The sequence below is a fragment of the Danio rerio genome, chromosome 7, assembly GCF_049306965.1.
Source record: "Danio rerio strain Tuebingen ecotype United States chromosome 7, GRCz12tu, whole genome shotgun sequence".
NCBI lineage: Eukaryota > Metazoa > Chordata > Actinopteri > Cypriniformes > Danionidae > Danio > Danio rerio.
The window spans coordinates 2,695,570-2,711,976 of NC_133182.1; the positions used below are offsets into that span (position 1 = coordinate 2,695,570).

The following is a 16,407-nucleotide window of genomic DNA, read 5'->3' on the forward strand; positions in this document are numbered from 1 at the left end:
ATGATTAATTTAATTATTTGATTTACAAAAAGTCTCAATGGAAGATACATTTTTTTTTTTTTTTTGTATTTTTGGATATTCCCACATAAAACATGACTGGTTTAGTGCTTCAGGCTCACATATTTGATCAAGTTTACAAGAATATTGTATTTTCCAGATTAATATTTACATGTTTTTGGAAACTGATCAGCCAGATGTGCTTAAACTATCGTATGTTTTAGTAAAATAGCAGAGAGAGTCCTTTTTAAGCGTATCAGCTGTTGTTTGTGCTGTAATTTACACAAGAGTCGCTTGACAATTTGTGCAAAGAAACAACTAAGCTTTATGGATAACATATACAGTATCAGGACTGTAGCCAGCCTATTAAAAGGGGTTCTTTATTCTCTAAAAGTGGACCTTTCTGTAGTTATTCACCTCAAAATATGAGGTTCAAATACTGTATGCCTATTTACAAATGTGCATTTACACTAACGTATTACAGCTTCACATATAATTTAATGAGATTAGAATTTTAGAAATATGAACAACTATTTTTAATTGCTAATTTATTATCATCGATCATAAACCACAAACAAAAAAACGGCAATTTGTTAAAACTTGTTTTAAATTAAAAGCTGTAGCCTATATGCGAATAACAAACAGGCCAGCTCATTTCCTCAGTCAGAATTTGTCCATTTAAATAATAAAAGTAATCCCCACCAGCCTTTTATTGGCTATTTTCACAATTTATGATGGATATACTGTCAAAAATGGCAAACTCTGTACTTAGTCAGTGGGTCTTTCGAATCCCCTGGCTAAGGTCCTGACTATCATAACTATTAATGTTTATATAAATGAGTATTACTTATGAATATAATAAACATAAGCTGGCCTTTAGATTTTTGGATATTTTACAATATATTCATTTCAAACAACTGAACACGTCTCAATAAAAGTCACTTTGTTAAACTGCAGAGTTAAACTTAAAACTTAAATGTCAGATTTTTCTCCACACATCTGAAAGTTCGAGCATTTACTTGCATTAATATGCTTTATATTAGGCTCCACGATACTGAAAAATGCTGACATTGCGATATTTTGTTTTGCTGCGATATACAGTTGAAGTCAGAATTATTCGCCCCCCTGTTTATTTTTTCCCCCAATTTGTGTTTAACAGAGAGCATTTATTTTTATTAAACACATTTCTAATCATAATAGTGTTAATAACTCATCTCTAATAACTGATTTATTTTATCTTTGTCATGATGACAGTAAATAATATTAGACTAGATATTCTTCAAGACACTTCTATACAGCTTAGTCACATTTAAAGGCTTCACTAGGGTAATTAGGGTAATTAGACAAGTTGTTGTATAATGATGGTTTGTTCTGTAGACTATCGAGAAAACAAATATAGCTTAAAGGGGCAAATAATATTGACCTTAAAATGTTTTTTTTTTAATTAATAACTGCTTTATTCTAACTAAAATAAAACAAACAAGATTTTCTCCAGAAGAACAATTATCAGACAAACTGAACATTTCCTTGCTGTTAAACATCAGTTGAGAAATAAAAAAAAAGAAATAATAAAATAATTCAGACTTCTACTGTATATCAGGCCTGCAGCCAGCCTAATAAAAGGAGTTCTTTATTCTCTAAAAGTGAACCTTTCTGTAGTTATTCGCCTCACATTATAAGGTTTAAATGCTGTATTTACAAATGTGCATATAAACTAAAGCCCCTTTCACATAGTAAAACCGGTAAATATCCACGAAATTTCCTGAACGGCTTTACCGGTGTGTGTGTGTGTATATATATATATATATATATATATATATATATATATATATATATATGTCCTATAAAAAAAAGGCGTGGTTCACACAAACACAGACATTACGGATTTTTTCCGTAAAAGACCGTTCGAACATCCATTCTAAAATAGCTGTAAAATCTGACATCATTAACCACAAATGAGCTCTAAACGGCTGCTCTTAGTAAACATTTGACTACATTACAAACTCTGTGGATTGATCAGTATTGTCAGCAAAGTGAAGTTTTATAAACTAATTTCGAGAGGAGCACGTGATATGATTGTGCACCGCTGGCCACTCATCCGTAATCAGTAATAATCCAATCAGAATGATCCTAGCTTATTATAAATGGATCACTTTCTCCTTATTGCACATTATCTTATTTTTGGAAGAATCCCCCCTTTCCACCCCATCTCTTTCATTTCTTCCCTTCTAAAGGGGGAGCGATCGAGACCTACCTGATCTCGGTTCTCCTGATATGCTTCTAGACTGGGCGGGAGCCCTGGGCTCAAATATCTCCGAGCTCAGGGTTCTCTCCCGGGACAGCATGCCAAACCTGCTATAAGTGCCAAGCATATCTAAGTGGGAACTCTTGAAATGCTGTTATTTAAAAGTGAAAACTTTGATTATTTTACTTCCCCCATAGGCATATTATTTTGCTTGTTTTATGGAAAAAAAACTCACTTATTTGTATATTATTATTTCTGAAAACAAGACAATATTCTTACTTCTCTAGAAAAAGCATTTTCAGATATTTGGAGTAGAAACAAGGCAAAAATTCCAGGTAGGAAACTCATATTTTTTGCAGTGTATAGCTGCTTTGGAGTAATGATTATTGTAAAATGCACTATACAAATAATTCTGAATTAAATTAAATCTGAAATAGGTCATTTACTTAATATTTTCATGCTCTGTCATGATATAAATGCACTGCTGAAGTCCGGATGGAAATCAGTGGCCGTGTGTACTCATAAACTGACACATTTTGCATCTTTAAAACAGCCCGAGGATTTGCATGAATTGCTCATAAATCATGTGAAATGAACTAACCTCAGTTAGAAAAACTGACCTGGAGATCAGATACTGTATTTAACTTAAAGGATATACACTCACCGGCTACTTTCTAAGATCCTGTACAACTTGTTAACGCGAATTCAGCAAATCAGATGGCAGCAGCTCAACGCATGGTCAAGACGATCTGCTGCAGTTCAAAGTGAGCATCAGAATGGGGGAGAAAGGGGATTTAAGAGACTTTGAAAGTGGCATGGTTGTTGCTGCCAGACGGGCTGCTCTGAGTATTTCAGAAACTGCTGATCTACTGGGATTTTCACGCACAACCATCTCTAGGCTTTACAGAGAATGCTCCGACAAAGGGGATATATCCAGTGAGCGGCAGTTCTGTGGGCGCAAATGCCTTGTTGTTGAGGCCAGAGGAGAATGGCCAGACTGGTTCCAGCTGATAGAAAGGCAACAGTAACTCAAATAAGCCTTCGCAGGCGACATCTAATATATACATCTATGAGTGTTTGTGAACTGTATTTGCTGTGGTGAAAGAACAATTACATAAATGGCCCAATACTATAGTTTTCTACAACTATAAGCCAAGTATACTACAATACATCAGTTTACTGCAGTATGTGTTACAGTTTAGCAGTTCACTATACTACAGCAGGGGTCACCAATCTCATTCCTGGAGGGCCAGTGTCCCTGCAGGGTTTAGCTCCAACTTGCCTCAACACACCTGCCTGGGTGTTTCAAGTATGGCTAGTAAGACTTTGATCAGCTTGTTCAGGTGTGTTTGATTAGGGTTGGAGCTAAAATCTGCAGGACACCGGCCCTCCAGGAACAAGTTGCGGGATCCCTGTACTACAGTATGCTGCAGCATTCAATAACAGAGTAACTATAATCTATAGTTTACTACACGCTAGTATTGTATGGTTTAAAAACACTATTACTTTAAATTCCTGTAGTGTTGTGTCATGTTGGACATTATAAATAAAAAAAAAAACGTCTTAAAATATTAGCCCACCATCTTTCCTCATATAAAGCAGGATGAGGAATAAACACATTGTACATGCTTTTCACAATCAGGAAAAGCACATCTGAGATATGTGCAGTCTCATCTCAACATATAACAGGTATGGCAGCATAAATTAAGCCTCCATTTTTGTGTCTTGTATTTTTTCAATACAAAATAAATCCAATTTCAAATAATTATGTTACAGTTTTTTACAATGGTTATGACATTCTTTTTTCAATACATTTAACAAGTTAGTTAAACTCTTAACGCAGCAACAAACCTAACACACACAATTGGCAAAACAGTTAATTTCATGCTCAAAATCACACATTTTAAACTAAACCTCTAAACTAATGATCAAAATACAATAAACGAACACAATACACAATGTCTAACATAACACTGCAAACTTGTTCCAAAATAAAATAATGATTCAAAACAAACACATGTTCTCTTCCAGCAGAAGCATTCAGTCAATCAGAACACACTGACAATAAAAACACTATCATCAGCTGACATTACAGAAACTGCATTATTTTAGGTGTCAGTTCTGCTCTTATATCTGAAACCTCTCTACATTGTAGTTTTGTTGGGTTTAGTAAATGCAGGCTTTTGGCTTCCTTTGCTGCAGAAATCCAATACAAAAAATGAACAACCATCTTAGAGTAGCTTTATACAATGTACAGTTTGTGTAAAAGAAATTAAAAAAATACAGACACAGAATTGCTGCAGTACAGACTTTATTTGCTAAAGGATATCACTGTAATATACACACACAGAAAAAGCACAGCAATTATAATAAAAACAACAAAAACAAAGTAATCTTCTATTCTGCCCGGCCTCAGCATTTTGTCACATGTTGTCATCCACATCACACTTGATATCTTCTATAGCCCGGCACGGTAACTGTGGCCCTTTGGCCTATTATGTTTCTCCCACTGCAACATCCTCAGCCTCGTCATATGTAATACCATGTGATACTTGATTGGCCTCCAACTTCATGACTCTCTGAAAGTAATTAGACACAGTGTATGTAAATGCTGTACAGTACTGTATATCTACTGTATGTACAGTACTAATGAACTCCAGGTTTATAGAGTAGTTTACTGTAAAACACACTGTGTATAGTACAGTATTGACTGTATTGCATAACCTTACCTGAACGCATTGGTGACGCAGTTCTTTGATACACTCACTGTTCCTTTCAAAAACCTCAAGAGTCCTGCTTTAGAACATATGATCATGTGATTGGGAAAACCTCAACACTTGATATATATATATATATATATATATATATATATATATATATATATATATATATATATATATATATATGTGTGTGTGTAAAAGCTGTTTCTCATTGGCAATGGACTCACTTTGAACTCAATTCACTTTGACTTCAGCCTATATAAATTCTGTTTAGAACATGGTGTTATCTACTCTGACAAAATTTGACTTTAAAATTTCATTGTCTTGGTCTTGGTTGTGCGTAAAAGAAGTTTATCGGCACACTGCCACTTTAGCTCTCAAAATTTTTTTTTAATGTCAATATCACAAAATCACAACGTTTCGACCGACATGGTCTTCATCAGGTAAAGCATTGCAAATGGAAGTCCTCCAGAAATAGTCAATTCAGTGCAACAAAAAAAATGTGATCTATATGATTAAATGTCCTTGTGGTTTAGCCTATATAGGTAAAACAAGACGGTGTTAAAAAACACGAATTGCTGAACACAGAAGTAATATACGATTAAACTTAAAAAATTTAATGCATTGAAACATAACCTCGCGACGTTGCGATATATTGGCATTGAACAAGTGAAGGTGCCGAGAAGGGGTGGCGATGTTGACACTTTTATTACAGAGGGAAGCGTTTTACATTTACACACTAAACACTTTATCTCCGAGAGGTTTGAATTTGGATTTTGATTTAAAATCCTTTTTGTAAGTGTTTTTGCATTCTATATTGTTGTATACTTTTCCCAGAGATGGGTTGCGGCTGGAAGGGCATCCGCTGCGTAGAGACTTGCTGGATTAGTTGGCGGTTCATTCTGTTGTGGCGACCCCGGATTAATGAGGGGACTAAGCTGACAAGAAAATTAATGAATGAATTGTTGTGTACTAAATATGTACATAATGTTTTTGCCCCTAGGTCTACTGGCCTTGTGTTTGATTGATGTGATTTTGTGCAGGTGTGATGCGCTATATCTATTTAGCCCATAGAATACTGTCTCCGAGGAATTCTATAGTGAGAATTTGTATTTGTATTTTAAATGTCTGTTTGTAATGGTTTTTCATATTGTTAGATGTACATTATTGTATGCAAATGTTCCTGTTTACCGGCTTGTTAGCTGATTGTGATAATTGACTGCAGGTGCTGTGTAGAGCTGTTTGACTATTTCTGGAGGACTTCCATTTGCAATGCTTTACCTGATGAAGACCATGTCGGTCGAAACGTTGTGATTTTGTGATATTGACATAAAAAAATTGAGAGCTAAAGTGGCAGTGTGCCGATTTACTTTGAATCTTTTGCTACTAATGTTTGTTTTTTGATCGTGCACCTGCCTTCAAGATTTTCTAGATGTGCGCACATTTCTGTATTTTAAAAGAAGTTTAAACATTTTAAATTAGTGTTAGCTGGACACATTTTGTGTCAAAGCAACAAGAAATGTGTTAATTGTATAGCCAACAAAGATTGATGTTGTGCTAACTGCGTTAAGAGTTTAGGAAACTTGTTAAATGTATTGAAAAAAGTGTCATAGCCATTGTTAAAAACTGTAAATAAATGTTAATGTAATATATCTAGTACATCTCAGATTTTTTTTCCCTGCAGTTTCTTCCTCTGACCACAAGAGGGCAGTAAACACCACTTATTCATTTAGTAAAAAGGGCAACTTTACTAAAGGGCTCTATACACAGCTTGCGCTTTAAAGCCAATGCTAAACTTCAGACCCACTTCATTTCATACATCTAATAGGCAGTGAAGATCATTGATTTTTAAGGAAATCAGATCTTAAACGTGATGATTTTGCAATGGAAAAACAGTTCACAGGAAGCCCTTGGGCTTTCTGACTGAAAATTAAAAGTCTGTGTGCATATAGTCTATTACTAATGTACCTGTTAATAAAATAATATTACTGAACCAACCTAAACACACACATTTATTCTATCAAGATCTAAATATTTCTTTAAAATTGTAGAATGCTATCCTAACTGATTTCAGTTTAACTTGATTCAGTTTAATAATTATATATCAGGTTTACTGTGTATCAGTTTAACCAGTGTGGGCCATTTACATGAATAATGAATAATTACCTTAATAAAATGGGAATGGTCGGTGATATTAATGTCCTGTTTGTGGCCTGTATGTGAGGGGGCTTTTAAGTAACTCATGTAAGAATAAAGTTATGTTTAAAACCAAGCACACCACTGTTTTTCTTGTGAAATTCCCATTAAGTTTATTAAGGTGTATCCATATAAATCAGGGGTCACCAACCTCAGTCCTGGAGGCCGGTGTCCATGCTGGATTTAGCTCCAACTTGCCTCAACACACCTGCCTTGATGTTTCAAGTATACCTAGTAAGACCTTGATTAGCTTGTTCAGGTGTGTTTGATTAGGGTTGGAGCTAAAATCTGCAAGACACCGCCCCCCAGGAACAAGTTTGGTGACCGCTGATATAAATGGATCAATGGCCAACCCTGTACAATAAATTAAAAAACAAAAATCAAACATCACAATATTTGGGTTTCAAACAGGAGTGCAGTCTGCTTTACATGTACAAATATTTTAATATTAACAATGACATTATTTATTGTAATGCTAATTTGGCCATACTGGTAGCAGTAAACAAAAACACAACTATACAAACTAAATTAGGAAAATTTAGCATCTTTAAAAAAAAAAGAAAATCAGTTTATTCTACTTTTATTCAGTGTTAAACAGGTTTACACTCTATATGAAGAAAAACAAATGAGGAACAAATGACATGCATGTCAGTGTACATGGAAATACCTTACTTACAGTAAAGCCCACAGTTCCCAAGGCACAGACATGGACATGCACTACACCCTCTATGCCACTGGTAAACATCTTAATAACATTATGAAATAGTATAAAGATGAAAAGTGACTAAATGATAATGGAAAAAATTTAAATAAGACTTGTTTAATCATCTGTTACAGGGGTGTCAAACTCAGTTCTAGGAGGGCCGCAGCTCTGCACTTTAGTTCCAACTCTAATTAAACACACCTGATCAAACTAATCAAGTCCTTCAGGCTTGTTTGAAACCTGCAGGAAACTCTAGCTGCGTCCCAAATCGCATACTTATGCACTATTCTACGCCATTTTGCAGTATAAATAGTGTAAGTGGTGTGTTCACATTGAAAACTCTAAAAACATTAAGTGCACTTCAATTACCCGGATGATGCACTCATTCAGCCGCTAAAATGAGGTGTGGAATGATGAACACTTCACGCACTCAACGACCGCAGGTTTGCTTACGTAGCGGAAGGGGCGGAGCTATCGGACGCACATGTTGGATAACTTTATTTATTTTGGATGGTGAAAGCAAAATTCTCCTACGAGAGTGATTATATCGCCTCCCGATGGTGAATGCGGTTATACTCACGGCAGGTTTTATTTGATAATTCGGTCGTTTATTTCACTGATTTGGCGACCGTCAAACGTCATCAGGAAAACGATTTGAATTTCCGGTTAGTAAAAACACATTAGTGTGCCATTTGGGACGCCACTACATACATATACTATCCTGTTGAGTGTGTAAGTGCATAAGTACATAGTGCATGAGTGCATAGTGTATAGTGTGCCATTTGGGACGCAGCTTCTGTTGTATGCCGCTGCTAAAAATGGCGGGATTAAACAAGTGAGTGATTGGTCCATAATTTCTTAATAGTCACATGATGTGATTTCGCAGGTAAGAGTTTACCAAGCTTGAGCTTTCCAACACAGCCAACTGCAAAACTCGCCACACTAGCTTCTATTTCTGTAAATGGAAGTCTATGGGATGAAAAGTGCAGTGTGACAGCAGGGTAAGTGTGTTGAGGCAGGGTTGGAATAAACTGGGCTGCGACCATTCAGGAACTGAGTTTGACACCCCTTATCTATTAGGTAAAGATAAATAATAATAATAATAATAATAATAATAATAATAATAATAACAACAATTCCTTACATTTTTATACCACTTTTCTGGACACTCAAAGCGCTTTACACAATTCTGGGAGGAATCTCCTCATCCACCACTAGTGTGCAGCATCCACCTGGATGACCTGACGGCAGCCATATTGCACCACACCACAGACTAGATTGGTGGTAAGGAGTATATGGCTGCGTCCGAAACCGCATACTTCCATACTATATAGTACGCTAAAAACAGTATGCGAGCCGAGTAGTATGTCCGAATTTATTGAATTCGAAAATCAGTATGCAAGAAGTACCCGAATGACTTACTACTTCCGACAAGATTCTGGAGTGTGCATGCCATGCACGCTGCACTATTCCATAATGCCCCGCGAGAGAATTCATGAGTGGAAGTGAAGCGACGCAACTGACGCAGGTAGGTCACGTGACCATGACAAAATGGCGGATGTAGTACGTCCGAATTCCATTCTTACTTTTCAAATTCATACTGTATAAAACGTAGTTTTCTAATAGTCGAGTAGTACGTTTAAATTAAAATGCAGAACCTACTGAGAAGTAGGCGGTTTCGGACGCAGCCTATATGTACATGTACACAGTGCTCAGCATACTGTATATGAGTACACCCCCTACAAATCTCTCATTTAAATGAATATTTTCTATAGGAAGCTTTACAATATTATATTGCACATATACATTAGTCAGTAGTGAAGTCACATCTGAAAATAAAATTTTCAAAAATAGCAAACATTAAGAGAAACAAAACATATAGACAAGTCACTGTTTTTACAATGTTGTTTACTATTTAAATGTTGTAGTTTGTCATATTTTTGCAATATTTTGCATGAATGTAATTGTATTATCTTTCCATTTCTAAAGATGTTCTGCACCTATTTTTTTTTAAATAATTATAAATATATTTGATAAAAATCTGTTTAATAAATCAGTTTTGTTCAAATGCACCAAACTATATTACCCATATTCACTGAGAAATTGAGGAAAATATTCATTTTCAAAACTGGGTGTACTCGTATATCCTGAGTACTGTATATATATATATTTATACTAAATATATTAATGACTGATCTATTTTATCTTTGCCATGATGACAGTAAATAATATTAGACTAGATATTCTTCAAGACACTTCTATACAGCTTAAAGTGACATTTAAAGGCTTCACTAGGGTAATTAGGGTAACTAGGCAGGTTAGGGTAATTAGGCAAGTTATCGTATAACAGTGGTTTGTACTGTAGATTATCGGAAAAATATACAGCTTAAAGGGGCTAATAATATTGACCTTAAAATGGTGTTTAAAAATTAAAAACTGCTTTTATTCTAGCCAAAATAAAACAAATCAGACTTTCTTCAGAAGAAAAAATATTATAAGACATACTGTGAACATTTCCTGAATCTGTTCAACATCATTTGGGAAATATTTGAAAAAGAAATCAAATTTTAAAAGGGTCTAATTATATTTTATTAGATATTGATCAAGATACCAGTATTCAGCCTTAAGTGACATTTAAAAGCTTAACTACGTAATTACGCAAGTCATTGTATAACAGTGGTTTGTTCTGTAGACAATTTAAAAAAATGGTTAAATGTGCTAACAATAGTACTGATGGCAAGTTAACGAGGCCCTTTGAAATACAGTCCTTGATCTTGTTTACAGACTATTGTGGTGTTTCGAGCATTGTTTTTCAGCGGCTTGAAGGTCTTGCCATCAGTCTGGGCTCTCCATGTTATGCTGAATGCGGGGTCCGTCTCCAGCTTCAGGAGGATTATTCTCATCTGCAGATCAGATTATATCTTCAGTAAAGCTCTGCAGGTGTTCAGACTCACCTGAAAGAATCATCTCACCTTCTTCTCTATGGCCAACATGATGGCGGATTCATCCAGAAGAGCAGAGGATTTCACTGCCAGTCGCACAACCTGAGCTTTCACACGCTTAACAACTGTGTAGAAACACAGTCAAAGTTACAACATGATGATCGTAAGCAAACCCACACACAAACACACAATCCCTCTGTCTGTCTCACGCTCTTCCTTCTAACACAAACACACACACATTCTATATAATACACATATACGTTGCTCCAGACTCACTTTGCTACGTTTCAGATAACAAACCCACTAGATGGCGCTGTCTACATTTTAGTGAATCTAAAATATATGTTACTTAGTCCCAATCACAATTCTACTTTTTACCCCTACCCCTTGACACAGAGTGTGAAAGAGAAGGGCTTCATATTTACCATCTAGGGTGCTTTCACACCTAGACTTTTGTTTTCAAAGCCTTTTTTCCCCAGTTAGCGTGGTTCATTTGGCATATGTGTATCCAGCAATCACGCTCGGATCCACGCCAAATCAATTGGTCCGAGATCACCTGAGTGAGGTGGTCTAGGTGTAGCAGAGGCCATGGTCTTTAGCCTCCTTGTTACTGCAACTGACTCCCATCCGGAAGGTCGCCAGTTCGATCCCAGCTCGGAGCGGGTTGGGTAGCGTAGGACCGGCGGGGTTACATTGGTGCCATGACCCAAATGGGAGTGAGGTTTAGGGGGGTGAGTGTAACGAAGGCCATCTAGTTAGTACTGTGCGGGTAAACCTCACGCCTCTGACCTCTGAAGATGCTCTAGTGACAAACGCTAGAGGCCATGGTCTTTAGCCTCCTTGTTAGATAAACCCACTATCATGCAGAAGGTCGCCTTTTTTTATTTTTTTTTGTATTTTATCATCAGTAAAACAACGTTAACATTATACCCGACACTGTAAAAAGCTCATTCCAGCAACTGCACTTTTCTGATAGAGTCTGTGTCATCGAGTGATACATGTAAAAGTATGTTGTAGGAATACTACAGTAAGGTCCATATATTAACACAGTTTAAACATATTTGGCTCTTTACACCAACACATTGGATTTGAAATGAAACTAAAGATGTGAAACAAGATGTGCTTTAACTGCAGACTCTCATCTGTAATTTGAGGTTATTTACATCCAAGTCAGCTGAACGCTGTAGGAATTACAACAGTTTGCATATGTGCCTCCCACTTGTTAAGGGACCAAAAGTAATATGGCATAATAATAATAATAATCATAAATCAAACCTTCACTTTTTATTACTTGGTTGCAAATCCTTTGCAGTCGATTACAGCCTGAAGTCTGGAACGCATTGACATCACCAGACACTGGGTTTCATTCTTGGTGGTGCTCTGTCAGGCCGTTACAACAACTGCATTTGCAGTATGCTTTGGATCATTCTCCATCTGCACTGTGACGCACCGTCCAATGAGTTCTGAAGTATTTGGCTGAATATGAGCAGAAGATATTGCCTGAAACACTTCAGAATTCATCCTGCTGCTTTTGTCAGCATCACATCATTACTAAATACAAGAGAAGCAGATCCATTGTCAGCCGTACATGCCCACGGCATGACTCTACTACCACTATGCTTTAATGCTTAGTATCATGGGCAGTTCCTTTCCTTCCCCATACTCTTCCCATCACTCTGGTACAAGTTGATGTTGATCTCATCTGTCCAGAGGATGTTGTTCCAGCACTGTGAACTTTAATCTGGTCTTTGTTTTTGAGGCTCACCCATGGTTTACATTTTGTGATGAACCCTCTGTATTCCCTCAGGTGCAGTCTTCTCTTGATTGTTGACTCTGACACACATACACCTGCCTCCTGGAGTGTGTTCTTGATCTGGCCAACTGTTGTGAAGGGTGTTTTCTTTACCAGAGAAATAATTCTTTGGTCATCCACCACAGCTGTTTCCGTGGTCTTCCGGGTATTTTGGTGTTGCTGAGCTCACTGGTGCTATCTTTTTCTTAAGAATGTTTCACACAGCTGGTTGGCCACACCTGACGTTTCTGGCATCTATCTGATGGGTTTGTTTTGTTTGTTCAGCCTAATGATGGCTTGCTTGACTGATGGTGACAGCTCTGGATCTCATCTTGAGAGTTGACAGATTCTGAATACAAATAGCACACTTGAAATGACCTCTGGACCTTTTGTTTGCTCACTGTAATTGGGATAATGAGGGAATAGCATACACCTGGCCATGGAACAGCTTAGAAGCCAATTGTCCAATTACTTTTGGACCCTTAACAAGTGGGAGGCACATATGCAAACTGTTGTAAATCCAACAGCGCTCACCTGATTTGGATGTAAATAATCTCAAATTAAAGCCGACAGTCATTCATTTAATTTCAAATCCATTGTGTTGGTGCATAGAGCCAAAAATGTTAGAAAAAATTTCCAATAATGCTAGAAAATAATTTAATTTGTGCATTTGTGTGTGCAGCCATGTTGCTGTTGTAGCTGGTGTATTCTGGGAATTGGTTTTACCCCTTGATTTCTAGTGTGGTCCTGGAAAAATCTCAGTTTTAAGGTCTATCCAGCCCTTCCCCTTTAGGCTAAAGAGAATTACCAGATGCCTACCCCTTCATGTGAACACGCAATATGAGGGGTAAGGGTAATAATTAGGGTTAGGGGTAGAATTGGGATTGGCCTTAGGGTGTGTTTTGTTGCACATTTTAGATACATGTCCAGCTATTGAATCACTAATCTAAACCCTGTCCTAAACCCAACCAAGTGTTACCAGAAACACACGTAAGAGTGCACTATCAACACATTGTGTAAGCGTCAGCTCAAGGCATGGCAAGGCAAGTTTATTTATATAGCACATTTCATACACAGTGGCAATTCAAAGTGCTTTACATAAACAGGAATAAAAGAAACAAGTAAAAAATACAATAATAATAAAAATGAGTAAAAAAAACACAAAAACAGGTAAAATGTGATATAAAAGAATGAAGAAGAAGAGAAAAACACGTTAGTGCGATCTGTCCGACGCAGCACAGTGCTCATTCTGTAAAGGCACAGCTAAACAGATGTGTTTTCAGTCTTGATGTGAATGTGCCTAATGTTGGAGCACATCTGATCATTTCTGGAAGCTGATTCCAGCAGCGAGGGGCATAGTGGCTGAAGGCTGATTCACCCTGCTTTGACTGAACTCTTGGAACTTCTAGTTTGTATGATCTTAAAGATCTGAGTGATCTGTTAGGTTTGTATTCAGTGAGCATATCTGTAATGTATTTAGGTCCTAGGCCATTTAGTGATTTATAAACCAGTAATAATACTTTAAACTCTATTCTGAATCTATTCACAAGCACAAAACTGTACAAGGTGAGCTACTGAGTAAACTGACCACTCCAGAAAAGTGTCCATATGGAGATAACATGTTTTAATACCAATTATAGACAAGGTTAAACTGTTTATTTAGTATTGTGTAAGAGAACTGTAATAACCTATTAGTTATTGATATTGTGCCCCTATAAATATATCTTTAGTGTGAAAATAGAAGAGAAGTTGTTGTCATACTGCCCCCTAATGCTTATTTTACCTAGAAACTGAAGTCGAACGTATGTATGCAGTATGGTTTTGTGATTTCACAAAGATTTTAATTGAGCCCGTGTTGTCTAAAACTTTTGACAGACAGTGTATAATTCTCAAAAAAGAAGAGACTCACCGCAGAAGAAAGAAAATACTTTGTCACAGTTTTCATCCACGAGCAGTCCATTCACATTTACAAACGCACACTTTTCTTTCCCGTCTGCGTTATTAGGCTCTCCTGAAGACCATCCCAGAGAGGGCCAGGACACACTGCTCTGGTCTGACCACAGCCACTGGTTCTTGCTCAGGCCGATCCAGGCTTCATACACGCTATACTGGATTAAGTTATTAAGGACATCAGTGTTGTCAGTCACACCACTGATGAAGGCCAGATCAACGTATTTTGTCCTGCAGAAACTCTGAGCCTCTATCCAGGTCAAATTAGTTCTTATAAATAAAGAAAACATCTGATTTCCTGCAGGTGTTAGTTAAACAGATAAAGCAGAAGTTAAATGTGATTTAAAAATAAAGTTCACAATTAGAATGATTGGCCACCATTAATTTAATAATCCTTAAAATAAACATCAAGCAAAAAGCAAATAATTTGCATTTAAAAAAAATCTAATCATAAAAACAAAGACAACTCAACACAATGCTGCCAAAAAGTGTGTTACCTTTATAGCAAACAAAGGGCTTCAGCTGTGTGCAGTTGGTGGCGTACCAGAATCCATCGTTTCTGATAACTGCACATGCACTCTGTGTTCTGGGGCTCGGGTCTTCAGTCAGAGCCCAGGCTGAAAACAGCAGATCCTGACTCTGATATGACCAGCGCCACACACAGATGCTGCCGTACAGACCCACCCAGGTATCATGGTTTGCTCCACTCAAGGCCTTCTGGATCTCAAGCCTGTCATCATCCGTCTGAACTGTGGGCAGATCCAAATAAAACTCCCTGCAGAAAGCCTGAGCTTCAGTCCAGTTCTTTTGTTCATTGATGAGGATGACGTCACTTAAGATGGCAGTGAACGGTCCTTTTGATAGAACAAGTATAAGCATTAGATTATTCTAGAATGAAATTCTTCTCCAAGAAAAGTACTTTCCATCCAATCATTCTGGATGTTAATTTCTTTCCTTCTTTCATCTAAAATAATGAAGGATTTTTCTCCATATAGTGGACTTCCATGGTGCTCAGTACTTCAAAACTACAGTTTTCGTATAGCTTAAAAGACTCTAAATGGCTCCAGATGAGTAATTGAGGCCCATTCACACGCATTGACAGAGTTCCAAAAATTATTCTGACTTTAAAACAACAGCAAAGTTCAGACCACAACCATAAAGATAGTGACGTAGAGAGAAACAGTATTGTTTGTACAGGCAACATCAGGGCCGGAGTGGCACTGCTTTCAGCCCTGGAGTTTCAAGCCTTAGACTGGCTCAACTCAGTTCAAGACTATATTAAAATAACAACATTTCCAATTCAGTTTCTAATGACACGATCACGTCTTTTTCAAGGAAACAGCTGCTTTAGAACTTCAAATGTTTTTCATAAATATGAGAAGATTAAAGGGGAGCTAAATCTCCAACACTATTCTTTAAAACATCACAATGTCCACTCCTGCAATATCTGAATATATATATTCTTTGCAGAATTATTTATAGATATCCAGTTTTTTGTAAAGGTGATCACACAAATTAAATATTTACACCTACATAGGTAATCCAAACAGTAATATATGTCTTATCACTAAAAATAAAGAAAAAAATAACTAATGAGAGGTTTGAACTCGGATCGACGGCATCGCAACACAACGTGCTGACCACTTGACCACAATAGCACTCTTCTTTATAGATTTCTGATCAAGATATGTCAGATTTATTAATGTAGAGAATCATCTGATTTTCATTGAGCAGGTGTAATATTCATTAATATTTTTATTGTTCGAATTCTAATATTCCCTAAAGTGCCGCTGTTTGGGGGTCAAATGAGCTGCACTCTGCATTTTGCTCATGGAGCTGCGGCAAAATACACTGCAAAAAAT

The 16,407-nt window shown here is 36.8% G+C and overlaps 1 protein-coding gene across 1 annotated transcript in view; it reads right to left on the reverse strand.

The window, feature by feature from the left end:
• Positions 1–10,428: 10,428 nt before the first annotated feature.
• Positions 10,429–16,407, reverse strand: part of si:dkey-187j14.6 — a 90,371-nt gene continuing 84,392 nt past the window's right edge. The window contains exons 4-7 of the mRNA XM_021478124.3: positions 15,043–15,399; positions 14,505–14,843; positions 10,834–10,928; positions 10,429–10,764 (exon numbers count right to left, since the gene is read on the reverse strand). Of these exons, the coding sequence (XP_021333799.3) occupies positions 10,603–10,764; positions 10,834–10,928; positions 14,505–14,843; positions 15,043–15,399 (953 nt within the window). The 3' untranslated portion in view covers positions 10,429–10,602. The remainder of the gene's footprint in view (positions 10,765–10,833; positions 10,929–14,504; positions 14,844–15,042; positions 15,400–16,407) is intronic.